At 46.3% G+C, this 13,087-nt stretch overlaps 1 protein-coding gene across 1 annotated transcript; it reads right to left on the reverse strand.

The window, feature by feature from the left end:
- Positions 1–9,064: 9,064 nt before the first annotated feature.
- Fam181b (family with sequence similarity 181 member B) lies at positions 9,065–11,056 on the reverse strand. Its single transcript, XM_028873410.2, has one exon. It carries the CDS (start codon positions 10,915–10,917, stop codon positions 9,640–9,642), a length of 1,278 nt encoding a protein of 425 aa, XP_028729243.1. The 5' UTR covers positions 10,918–11,056; the 3' UTR covers positions 9,065–9,639.
- Positions 11,057–13,087: the final 2,031 nt, after the last annotated feature.

Genomic DNA, 13,087 nt, shown 5'->3' on the forward strand with positions numbered 1-13,087 from the left:
AAGGATGAGAATTAAGAGATCGAAGTCAGAGCAGCACTGGACACCCAGAACTTGGAAGCCCTGAAGCTCGAAGAACAAAGCTGACCACCCAGGATCCGGCGCTCGGGGGAGGCCTGCTGCGCTCCAGAGTCTCCTCCGTGCTGGGAGGGTGTCCCACTCCTGCCCAGCGGCAGCAGCCCTTGTGTGTGTGTGTGGGGGGGGGGTTGTTTTGTCTTCCAGAGCAAAACCTCACTCCCCCGGCACTCCTTACAAGCCAGTTCATCTGAAGGGACCAGTTAGTCACGGATTCCAAGTTATTGAGGAGAGGCGGCACGTTTTTAGTAACCGAGCTTCCCCGGCCCTTTAAATCCTGAGAGGAATACCCCAGGGCATCTAGTTCTTCCTGTCTAGGTGCAGTGGGAGGCACTGGGAAGGCTCTTTTTCAGCTTTCTGATCGATCCTCTTTGGACACCAGTGGCACTAATAATAGTCACTGTTCAAAGCTGATCTTTATAGAATGCCGGACAATCACTCGGTCTATAGATCTAAGGCAGTTGTAACTCCCTGGGGTATCTTTGCTGCCGTTTGACAGAGGAAGAACAAGGAGTTCTGGTTTAGTGATACCTCCTGCCCAAGGATACACCCCTGGAGACTCCAGTGGTGACACAGATGTCCATCAACATTCAGATCCCTTTACCAGGGACACACAACAGTAGAGGATTCTTCATAGAAAGAGCTGACAGACTCAGTTTGTCAGAATCGGGAAGTAAACCGCAATGACTCAGGACCGAGGAGCCTGAGAATCCAGGGAAAGGATTTAAAACAAAAAATTGAATGTCTCAATTCGACCCCAGAAATAAAGAGGAATAGTGATGGTTCTGAGTCCTAGTGGTGCCAGGCTTCAGAACCTATCCTGGCCCGGTATGCCTGAGGCCTGACCCCAAGCGAGCCTGGTTTTCCACAATGCATGCTGGGACCTCTGCAACAAGTGAAACTTGCAGCCTTGGCTGGTCTGCTTTGCTGGGTGTGACAAGTTTGCCAGGGTGACTTTCCAGACAGTCACTAGCTACACAGTGTCTGCTTTAGTCAGAGGGTTCGTGGAGTTGGTGTGGTGACGTGTGGCAGTGGCTTGTTCCTTTGTCTCTGTGATCTTTCAGCATTTACCCCAATATCTGGCTCTGGGTTTTTTTTATTAAAACCATTTAGGAGTTTGTGTTCCAACTTATGGCTTGCAAGTTGGACTTTTTGTGACTTTTGGATAGCACAAGGCAATCTTCCAGCATTGGATAAATTCTGTCACTACATAAAGAAATTCCAGGGGGGAGGCTTTAATTCAGAAAGACAGTAGCAGGTGAAGCTAAATGTATGCTCAGAAGGCAAGTGCCCTGTTGAATAAGCAAAACTGGCCTGTTTACAGGAGCAAGAAGTGGTTCTTGCCTCACATTGGCCAGTTTGAATCAACAGCATTAAATCTCTGCAAATGACTGTTCTGCCCCTCCCTGCCTCTCCATAGGATGTATGGCTGCTCTGCCTGCCCTCTCTTCAATGTAGGATGTATGGCTGCTCTGCCCATCCTCTCTTCAATGTAGGATGTATGGCTGCTCTGCCCCTCCCTGCTTCTCCATAGGATGTATGGCTGCTCTGCCCCTCCCCACTTCTCCATAGGATGTATACTGCTCTCTCCATCATCTCTTCTATGTAGGATGTATGGCTGCTCGGCCCCTCCCCCCTTCTCCGTAGGATGTATGGCTGGTCTTGCGCTTTCATCACACACTAGGCACGTTCCTTTGTCCATCTTTCCCATCATCATATCCCTAACATTTAGCAGTGCCTACTCTCAATAGGTGGCTTTATGGAGATATATAAAAGGAAAGAGGGATGGTATAGCTCTTGGGATGTTTCCATGACATGTTTCGTCAGACTGGTGATCCTAGGATCTCATTCATGCCTTACCTTCAAAATCTATTATTCGGTGCTAGAGCTATGTGTCATTGGCCCATCTGCCCACTAAGCTACAAGCTACCTGAGTTAGGAACTGTATTATTCTCATCTACTCAGCTTCATACTTGGCACACAATGGAGGGCACATAGAAGTTCTATAAACAATCTTTGAATGAGCAACTGAATTAATGCTACACATGGATGAATCTCCTCACCCAGGCAGTTTCCCTCATCAGAAAACACACTCTCTCCAAGTAATCATTTGAACATGCACAAGAGAGTGTGACCAAATATTCATGTCAAAAGCAGCAACCTTGGTCACAAAGACATGATGAAAGTAGCATATGGTCATTTTCCATAAGATAACTTGACAATTCTTTATTACTTTTTCTACTCTGAGAAAAAATTATGTCATTTTTGCATCACTGACAAAAAAAAGAAATCAAAGCATAATGTTCTTAACTCCACTAATTTTGAATTTAACCAAAACTAACTGGTGAGAAATGAAAGCTCTTGTTTGGTAGGATTAATACCAATGATTCATTTTGATCCTACTAATGCAGGATCAAACTTATCACACCTAGTATGAAATAAAGTAAATGTAACATGGTTATATAAGTCTGTTTTATGCAGAAGAATGTTTGTGATGCAATAAATAGTACTGATTTTTACTTGACATTGTCATCATAGGATGAATGTCTTCATTTTCCTAAAGCTTTTATATCAATACATTTGAAACTGGGTGGCTTGAAATCTTAGAAATGTACTGTCTTCCTGTTCTAGAAGCTGCAAGTATGAACTGAAGGTTTGGTCAGGACCATGCTCTCTAACACCTCCATGATTTCCAGGGTCTTGGTGTTAGCTAGTCATCCTTGGTGTTTCTTGACTAATAGATGCAGCTGTCTTTTCTTTGTGTCTCTTCAAAGCATCTTTGCTCTCTGTCTCTCTGTCTCTGTCTCTGTGTGTGTGTGTCTCTCCCCCCTCTCTCTCTTCTCTCTCTCTCTCTCTCTCTCTCTCTCTCTCTCTCTCTCTCTCTCTCACTCACTTGCTCTGTGTGTATGTGTGAGTGTGTGTGTGCTCAAATTTCCCTTACATAGATAGACCAGTCATAGCCAATTAGCTTCTACCCTAATGGACTCATTTTACCTTTATTATCTATGTAAATAGCCTACATCCAAATAGTGGCAAATCCTGGGCCCCTAGGAGTTATTTTTTTTCAGCATATCTTTTAGGGGATGGCTGCTCTGCCCATCCTCTCTTCTCCATGGGATGTATGGCTGCTCTGCCCCTCCCCACTTCTCCATAGGATGTATAATTATACCTATAAAATTTTCATTACTAATAAGTGGGTGAGGATAGATTTCCTTTAGTAGGCATATAGACAATTTGTTTGCTTTTCATCCTTGTCTTTCTTTCCCGATTTCCCATAGACTAGCACCAAAGTCTATGGGAAAATGAATATTGTATTTAATTTGAAATGCATTTCTAGAAACAGTATCTTTTAAAATTATTCATATCATTTACTTATCAGTTAAACTTTCTTTGTGACAGTTCTCTGATTTTTTTAAATATATTCTTCATTCACACATTGACATGGAATAAATTATTCCATGTACTTGTTTCTGAGGTACACATCTCAACTTTAAATTCACTGTGGGAAGAGAGTCTGACGGATTCACAGAGGCAAGTTGTGGCCACACCAAACAGACAGGGCAAGTAATTAAAAACATATCACCAATATCTTCTCTGCCTGCCACAAATGTACTGTGCCTTTGTGTTCTCTACAATTATTCATATGGTTGTTACACCCATACATAACTGCTTCCACAAGTTAATTCCTTCATACAGAAGGGGACTTCTCTTGCACAATAAGTCCTCAACAAATGCCATTTTATAAGACTTAGGTCAGGTTCAAATGAGAGAATGAGTGGGAAGTCTCTTACGATTATAAAATTCATGCAGGAATCATCACTCATGCATTGCTGCTGTCCAATTCTAAAAGCAATAATACTGCAGAGGCCCCCAGTAAAGAAGGCAGAGGGCTGACAACTATTTTAAAAAGTCTAATCAATTGCTACAAAATAATCTTGGCATTGGATAAAAGATTTGAGAGCAAGTGCTTAGTAGATCCAGCAGAAATTTTTAGAAGAAGGGGCCACTGATGTTAGAAGAAAGCAGAGAAATCAGGAGAGTGTATTGGGGGTTAAGTGGGGCAGAAGTAAACTCACAGAGTTCAATAAATTCATGGATATGGAGCAGTCAAGCAACTCTGATTACTAATAAATTTCTTAAACATAAGTTTTCTTAGGGGAGTCATGGATGAGGCTAGAGGTGATGGGGGAAGCCACACCTATAAGCAAAGACTTTGAAGTTGACAAAGGAAGCAACAGGAAGCCAGCCATTCAAGAATTTGAAGGAAAGTAGTTACAGCTGGGATGCTTTGCTTGAAATCTCCTTAGCAGGGAACAGAAAGGATGGACAGGAGGATTGCCATCCCAGAGACAAGAAAATCATTAAGAGATCAATGGAGTGGGTTGGGTGACAAATACTGAGGGTGCAAACTAAGGAAGTATCACTAGCAGAGTGGAGGAGACACACAGGCTAGAATTTAAGTCAGTATCTTTCAAACTGAAAATCCAACCCACTAATTACTGTGCAATAACCCTGGTACCTAGACAACCAAGGAGGCAGAGACTTCAGTCTAAGGAACACTAGCCATGTTTAGGAATAAACGGAAAAGAAAATATCAGAGTCCTATAACTCCTTGGCAAGAGCCTAAGCTTTGTTTTGCGGGGTTTGTTTGTTTGATTGTTTGTTTGTTTTATTTTAAAGTCATTATTAAATTAGAGAAATACATCTTAATATAGATAATGGCCTAGCAACACTTCAATTCTTAAGTACAACAATATACAAACATGAATCCATATAAATGTGGATATGTGTATATTGAGCATGATGTCAAATCATGAACCAAAATATTTATACTAACTTAGCAGGCCTCAGTAGCCATTTGGATGGATGGGAGAGGCTACAAGAAATAGTGTGGTTAAGTTGACTTTGACGAGTCGGTTTGAGTATATGTTCAATTTCAAACATAGAGTTTGGGGAGTTAAGGAGTCCCCAGGACATACTGTCTAGAGAGTATGTAAGTAACTGTCTAATGTGGAGGAAAGAAGCTGTAAGTACAAGACTGGGTCAGGGTGGTGTTCATCAGAACACACAGAACAGAGGAAGGCATGGGGAAATCTACCATCTCCCAGGAAGAATGCAAGGAGTGGAAAGAATAAAGGGCAGACAAAAGAACTCTGAAGAACACCAATGAGCAAGGGTTCCAGTGAGGAGAGGAGACAAGGGCACAAGGTTAAGGAAAAAATGAGGTCCCATAATCATATGGTGGATGTTTAGGGAAATGGAGCATCCCTATTCATATGTAGGACAGAAAGCAAGAAAACTGAATTCTGGTGGGACCTTAGTGGGAGCAATTCCTGGGAAATAATGAGCAGAGGCAGAATAGATGTGGATTTAGGGATTTCTTGCAGTCTTAAACCTGGGCAACCCTGGAAAAGTAGAATGTTGAGCACACTAGACTCAAAATAATAAAAATTCAAATAGCCAATGAGGTAGAGGCAAATGGTGTGGGCTCTTCCTCAAGAGACTTGACTCTTAAGAGAAGATGGTAGATTGGTACTTAAAGGGGGAAAGTTAAGATTTTCACTCAAGTAGTCCTCTCCCCTTGTGATTTTTTAACTTATGCTAAAAATGTATTTCGAGAAGGTGAGGGGAAATGAGGAAATAGGAAGGCTGGTGGCACAGAATACAAATACTAAACAGACTGATGTTTTCTCATTGAGTGAGGGCAGGCAGGACCCTGGGCCACAAGGGTAGGATGGGGTCCTGATAATTGCAGGGAGAAGCTGAAAGGGTACAGAAGAAGGGAGACTGAAGCAAAGGGTGTTTATCTTGTCAGGAGCCAGTGGTGTGATAATGGATATGTGGCAGCCTGAAGGAGGATGGTCAAAGAGTTGGGACATTATGAAGTTTCAGGATGACACTTGAAACTCATTCCAGGAATCAAGAATGACCAGCTGAAGAGGAAATAAAGAATATGTGTTCTACATACACAATTATCATTACCAGCTAAATAGGGTCCCAAGCTTGTCCAGCCATACAATTACAAGTACATTATACTCCTTGAGAAATATCTTTCATTGCACTTAAAAAATAATTCCTTATGGGTAATTATATGGCTACACAAGAGATAAAATACAGACTTTAAAATGACTGAAAGGACACATGCCCACCTTTGGCAGGGATACTATGAGTATCACTTACTGTCCGGCAGTGCATGACATAGCGGATTCAGATAAACTCAGATTGGAAGGGAACATGAAAACAAGAGGAATTAGGTGGGGAAATGAGGTGGGGATGCTATGTCAGGATCCAGTACACACAGAAGCCTGGAAAACAAGACAGTTTAACATAATGCCAAGCCTGGGCTATCAAATACTGCCCCCTCCCTCTTGGTGGGCTTCTATAAACACCTTAGGGCAGATTATTTCAATCCTCTGTGATAAATTCTCTCTAATTTGTCAATGGGGAAACCACAATCCCATACAGTTAATGAACCATAGCTGGTAAATAAACAATACTAAGATGTAACTAAGTTAAATGATTTGACCCTTCCCTTAGCCTTTATTGTTATTTACCAAAAATAATAAGGAAAATAACAACACCTAAATTCGGACCTCTATCAAAATTAAATAAGATATATATAAAATAGATAAGATAACAAATAAGATTCATTTGAAAGTGCTAGACACCCCCAGAGACACTGAGATTATATTTGTCTAGCAAAATAATTCTCAACTAGTAGTCATTTTGCATGAGGGCACATGTGACAATGGGGATAGATTTTATTATCACAACCAGCGAAGTACCACTGGCATCTAATAGACAAGCCCAGGCTGCTAGTGAACATTTGGCCATGCACAGGCCAGTAAGCAAAGTGAAGGATCGTACCCAAAACTTCAACAGCACTAAGAATTAGGAACCTCTGCTACAGGTTTAGTGTAAGGGCTGGGAATCCCATGTGTACAAATCATAGCAAAACCTTACAAAAGACAGGCAGGTCTTGGTGTCCAGGTACTCACAGATCTGGACCACCACTTCCTTTCAATGAGTTAGTGTTTTACCAGTATGAGCCTCAGCTTTCAGAGGAGCAACTGGTAACTGCCCCACCACCACCACCACCTTGGGGAAGAAAATCAGTCAACTGATGCTTTACTCCACACCTGGCACATAGAAACCTGTGATGTTGGCATTATTATCATGAATGGAAGGCATAATAAACATGGTTCTGATCAAAAGATAGCTTTTTCTTACTAAACTGGGTAAGAAGAAAGAAGAGAATTAAGAAACACTACAGTGACCACAAACCTTATGAACAGCCATGGTGTTACTATCTGACTGTGAAATTCTACCCTAGATTATTCTCACTGTAAAACAACTTAGAGAAGTTACATGGCTGTTGAGTAATGTGCCATTAACACAATGAAATTAACCACCTTTCATCACTGTGAAGGAATTCAGAAGCCAAGTTTCTGGAGGTGGAAGGTTCTTTGCATGGTTACTGCTCTGTCTCCTGCAAAGCTTTCTTTTAAAAAAGTTTGGCTCAAAAGAAAGTGATTTCATAATAGCATTTGGAGCCCTACCCATCATTGCCTCGTACATTTTTTTTTAACAATTTCTTTCCAGTGCTTTTGATTTTTGCAGACATTGGCCCTGGCTTTTTAATCCCTGTCAGCCACACTGATTTTTCTTTCTCCCATGTAACTATTCTGACAACCTGTCTCGGCTACCTTGCGCAGAAGCAGTGTTCAGTCTGCAGACATCTTCCACTCCATTTATGAGTGTTGATCTCTTCTTGCATTCTTACCTGTGGGTCTGTACTCAGCAGCCTCCTCTCTTGCCTCCAGCTGCTCACTTCCCACGGAGGCTTTCTTCCTCTGGCCCTCAATCATCCTGATGGTGCTGGGAACCCTCTCAGCCACATTCATGACTACTGGTTAAACTATTTCTCTGACCCCCCACCCACCCACACACACACACACACTTGAAGTCTCCATCCAAGCCCCATCAGGTTCCATTGTCAGACGGGTTATAAAGAGAACGGAAAATCCCCTTTGGAAACATTGTGCCCTCCACCATTCCCTGTCATGGTGAGGTACAAGGATTGAGGAAGAGCCAATAGGTAGGGGCTGAGTAGCAAGAATGTGAGATACAGGGATGTGGGACACAGGGATGTGGCTGGAAAAGAGAAAGTAAAGTTGTACAGCTATCTTAAGGCCCCAAACAAAACATGAAATGTGAGAATAAGATGTCCAGTGGTCTCAGTGCAGAAGCCACTTACATGCTTATAAAGATATGCACATACCCGCAGGCCCAGCAATGATGCATCGGGCTCAAGACACTTTTGTGTATTTCACTTCTGAGCCACCCAAACAGCAGCGAAGTTAGAAGTGGAGAAAGGTTGTCATTCTCTGTTGTAATAAGGAAACTTAGGATCAAAGAGGCTATAACCTGTCTCCCTTACACCACCACCACCCCCCACCCAAAATGGTTGGTAAATGGAAAGGAGGAAAGAGACATGGGTCTCTAGACTTGCCAAGTGTTTTCTCCTAACTCGGAGATTTAGGAGAACCAGGGGTAGTAAACAGAAATAGAGAGCAGGGAGCGGCTAGAGCAGGAGGGAAGGGGTAAGCCGTGCACGGGTTACAGCAGAAAGAGAGAGATGGGAAAAGTATGTGTGGCAAGCGGGGGTGGGGTGGGGGCTCTCAAGAATGAAAGAATAAAATCACACCCAGAGCCTGGGGATAAGGCTCAGTGGTAGAGCACTTTGCCTGCCGTGCTGGAAGCCTTTGGTTCAATAGCCAGCACCGTGAGAAAAAAAAAAGGTTGTAACGGCACCATCAGCCCCCCACCCACGACCCTACTCCAAAAAAAAGGGGTGGAAGGGAGGCCAGCAATGGGATAAGGTCTTAGCAGCACCCAGCCCCCACCCGCAGAGTCCACCTAGCAAAGCTGAGAGATCTGTGAAAACACTAAGACTAAGAAAACACTCAACTCAATGACCACATATCTCTGCTCCGATTCTTTCAATATAGACTTTAATTCATAACGTACTCAAGGGGGGACACCAGGGCACTGCTTTAAAGGGGGTAATGACATTAAACACACTGACCTTGGCTGAACTGAGATGGCAGGTGGCCACAAAAGCCCTGTCTTGTTCTTGACCCGTCCATCATCCCACCCGATAATATCCCAAACCCTGTCTCGGGCTCTGGGGACTCTTCTGGTCCAAGACTCTAATGGCCACTTAGGAAGGAAGGAAGGAAGGAAGGAAGGAAGGAAGGAAGGAAGGAAGGAAGGAAGGAAGGAAGGAAGGAAGGAAGGAAGGAAGGAAGGAAGAAAGAAAGAAAGAAAGAAAGAAAGAAAGAAAGAAAGAAAGAAAGTCTGAGGCTGTTTAAATCAACTCCCAACTCCTCTTCACCTCTTTTCCTGAAGGTTTTTTTTTTAATTAATGAATTATGGTTTGTTTGTTTGTTTGTTTTTAATCCCATTTCGTCTTCACGTGCGTTTCCACATCACTCCACTCAGGAGAGACCCACAGTGGCACGCAGCTCACAGCAGTCATAAAGGAGACTTAAGGGTACCTCGCAGTCAGTCCGGGTGCGCCCCGTCTTCCCCAGACGCCCCTTCCCAGACCCCGTCCGGTCTCCAGAGGCTGGGGTAAACCGCACGGCTGTAGCCAGCGCTGTAATCATAGGACACCTGATGGGGCGGCGGCAGCGCGCAATCTGGGAAGAAGGGGGCGAAAGAGGTCAGGGCTGGTGTGTCCTCCCCACCTGGAGAGTCCAAAGCAGTGGGGTACAGGAAGCGCACAGGCTCGTTCAAGGTCACGCCGCAGCGAACGCCAGCCAGAGGAGGCTTCTTGGTCTGAGGACAGGTCGGGGCGCTCCAGGGCTCGGGGTATAGTAGGTTCCCCACCATCGCTGGCGGCTCAAAGGGGCCAGACTCCAGCTCCAAGGGTCCCCGTAGGACTGTGGCTCCCGCGGGGAACGCGTCCAGAGGCTCCGCGGCCAGTAAGGCGCCAGAGTCGGTGCCAGCCCCGAAGTCCGGCGCCAGCAACTCGAAGAACTCCATGGCCTCCGCCCCTTTCTCTAGGTCACCCAGGCTCACGCCCTGGCCGGAGGGGCCGCAGCCGCAGCCGCCGCCACTGCTGCCGCTGCCACCTACTCGGGACGGCTCAGTGAAGAAGGACGGGGGCAGGTTGCGGGCGCGCAGAGGGACCTTCCTAGTCCCAGAGGCCGCTGAGTTCCCCGCGGTGCCGGCCCCGTCGCCCGCAGCGCTTGCTGCTCCGAGGCCCGGGACAGGCACGGCCACCGCACCGCCTGCGGGCTCTGCGCCCCCGGGGACCTGGTGCAGAGAGTCGAAAAGGGCAGCCAGGCTCCGGCTCTGCAGACTGGCGGCAGCCGCGGCCTGCGTCGCCTCCCTCCTCGGGGTGGCCTTGCAGTGCGCCGGAGCCGCGACGGTCGGGGCGCCCGGGGCGCCCGGAGGCCGCTTCGCTGGAGCGTCTGCCGCGCTCGGGGATGGCGGTCCCGGAGGCGCGGTGCCCATGAGGCCGCTGCAGCGCTTGATCTGCTTCTGCAGGTACTTGCGGTGGTTCACCTTCCGCTTGGACTTGCCTGGCTTGTCCAGCGCCAGCTTGATGTTGCTGGACGCCGAGTCTATGAAGCTGAGCAGGTCGCGGGTGGCCTCGCGGACGTCCCCGCCCTCCGATCCGGACAGCAGCGCTCCCGCGGGCGCCCCGCTCTCATCGTCCTCGAAACAGCAGCCCTTGTCCAAACTTCCGAAGGCGTTCACCAGCCCGTCCGCGGAACCTCCAAAACCGAAGGGGATGAAGGGGTGCGAGCTGAGCAGCGCAGCCTGCACCGCCATCGCCGCGGCTCCTGAGCCGTCCGCAGCGCTGCCCGTCCGCTCCCGGCCCGCTCCCACCCAGGCGCGGCGCTGTCTGCGCGCTCAGGCCCGAGCTCGCGGCTCAACCTCCCGGGGGAGCTCATTAGATCTTGTAAGCCAGAGGCGGAGGGTGGGAGCGCGAGGCGACCGCCCCGGTAGCGGAGGGGAGGGACTTGCTTAGCGAGGCTTGGGGGGCGGGGCAAGGGGGGGGGGCGATGAACTGGGGCTTTTCTAGTTTTCCCGAGCTTTCTCAAGCCTTAACCCTTTCTTTTCTCTGTGTCCCGGGGCATTTGTTTTGACTGGCCTCAGCCGCCAGGGGTGAGGAGAAAGCTTGTGTTCAAACCCCAGCTCAGCCCCTGTAAAACCACACCCTGGCCCTGGCCTAAGGCAAAGTAGAAGTAAGGCCACAAACCTGGGTTTCCATCCCAGTTCTGGAAGCAGTGCCGTCCACCAGCTTCCCTCTTCTGGATGCTTGCCCTGTATCAGTCTATACTTCATCACCTGTCCAACATCTTCGTGTACTGCGTAGGTTTGTCACCATTCAACAAAAGAAACTGGACTTCTGAGAAGTTCAGAGAATTGGCCAGAGCCACATCTAGTCCAGTCAGACAACGCCATTTGCAAACTGATTGATTCATCTGTGCACTTTTTTGGTCTCGTCTTTCGGAAGATGGGAGGGAAATTGTGCTTCTTCCAACTCTACTTCTGAGTCGAAGATTCTGGTCAGTTTCTCTGGGAACCTCAAGTTCTTACTTCTACTGCTTGATTGATAGAAGTTAATACTAGCTTAAAGTAAACTGAAGCCAGCACTTGACCCAAAAGGCGAATGAGAAAGCCAGTTCTTGATGGAGAGAGAGCCCTCTCCTCCACCACTCCCAGCCCCTTAGTTTTCCTCTGTCCTACCTCTCAAGTCATATAGATTGTCCTTCCACATTTCCATTGTATTTAGTGATCACGTTAAAATTCTCTCAGACACTTTTTTTTTTTTTTTTTTTTTTTTGGTTTTTTGAGACAGGGTTTCTCTGTGTAGCTTTGCACCTTTCCTGGAACTCACTTGGTAGACCAGGCTGGCCTCGAACTCACAGAGATCCGCCTGCCTCTGCCTCCCGAGTGCTGGGATTAAAGGCGTGCGCCACCACCGCCCGGCTTCAGACACACTTTTAACCAAAGATTCATTCCTCTTGGGACAGAGAAAATGAACAACATGGTCCAGCATGAAAAGCTATTGATAAAAAAGACTTGGGTGCTGTTTTAAGCCTTACCATTCAATTGCCTTGTGACTGGAATTGAAAGCCTTGCTCTTCTGAGCCCATGGCTTTGGACCAACCAGCCGACCATGCTTTGCTTTGATTAGCTTACACATGTTAAATACAAGCGAGGCTGCCCACCTCACTGGGCACATACAGCATTTATTACTCAAAGAAGCGGCCTATGGAGATGACTGCACTCCATGACATGTCTTCTCCGTCACAGGTATACATGAGAACTAACGGATGCCACAATAGGAAAGCCCTGTGCACATGACAGGGTTCTCTTAGTTATCATGGTGTAGGTCACTGAAGAGGTACACCAAAGTCTTCTTTTCAAGTCTCATTTTTCGGCAGCAATAACAGAAGCATGTTGGAGCATATATACACCCTTACCAAAGAGGACAAGCTTTATTTAAGCAATGGGATAGGCACTTACTCAAACCCATACAGCTGAATCAAACTTTGTGTTTTAATCCAAGCTGGCTCCATTGTCATGTACCTTTCATTAAGGTTCAGACAGTGATATCCACGATCAGTCAGAGACACCCAAAGTCCAGGAGAGATGTCAAAAGTTTAATTAAGGGCTGGAGAGATAGCTCAGAGGTTAAGAGCACTGGCTGCTCCTCCAGAGGTCCTGAGTTCAATTCCCAGCAACCACATGGTGGCTCACAACCATCGATAATGAGATCTGGTGCCCTCTTCTGGCATGCAGGCATACATGCAGACAGAATGCTGTATACATAATAAATAAATAAAAGTTTAATTAAAAATGCCCAGGGGCCAACTGCACAAGGTTCTACACTAGAAAGTCCGAAAGAAACCAAAGTTCTAATATAATCATATTTAAGATAAATGGACTATGAAGATTCATCGGTAAAAGTCCTTCATTTCTAGACAGTTGG

The sequence above is a fragment of the Peromyscus leucopus genome, chromosome 1 (genome assembly GCF_004664715.2).
Source record: "Peromyscus leucopus breed LL Stock chromosome 1, UCI_PerLeu_2.1, whole genome shotgun sequence".
NCBI lineage: Eukaryota > Metazoa > Chordata > Mammalia > Rodentia > Cricetidae > Peromyscus > Peromyscus leucopus.

Bases quoted from the DNA above. Each gene is read 5' to 3' on its own strand.
- Fam181b (XM_028873410.2), bottom strand. From the start codon at position 10,917: ATGGCGGTGCAGGCTGCGCTGCTCAGCTCGCACCCCTTCATCCCCTTC.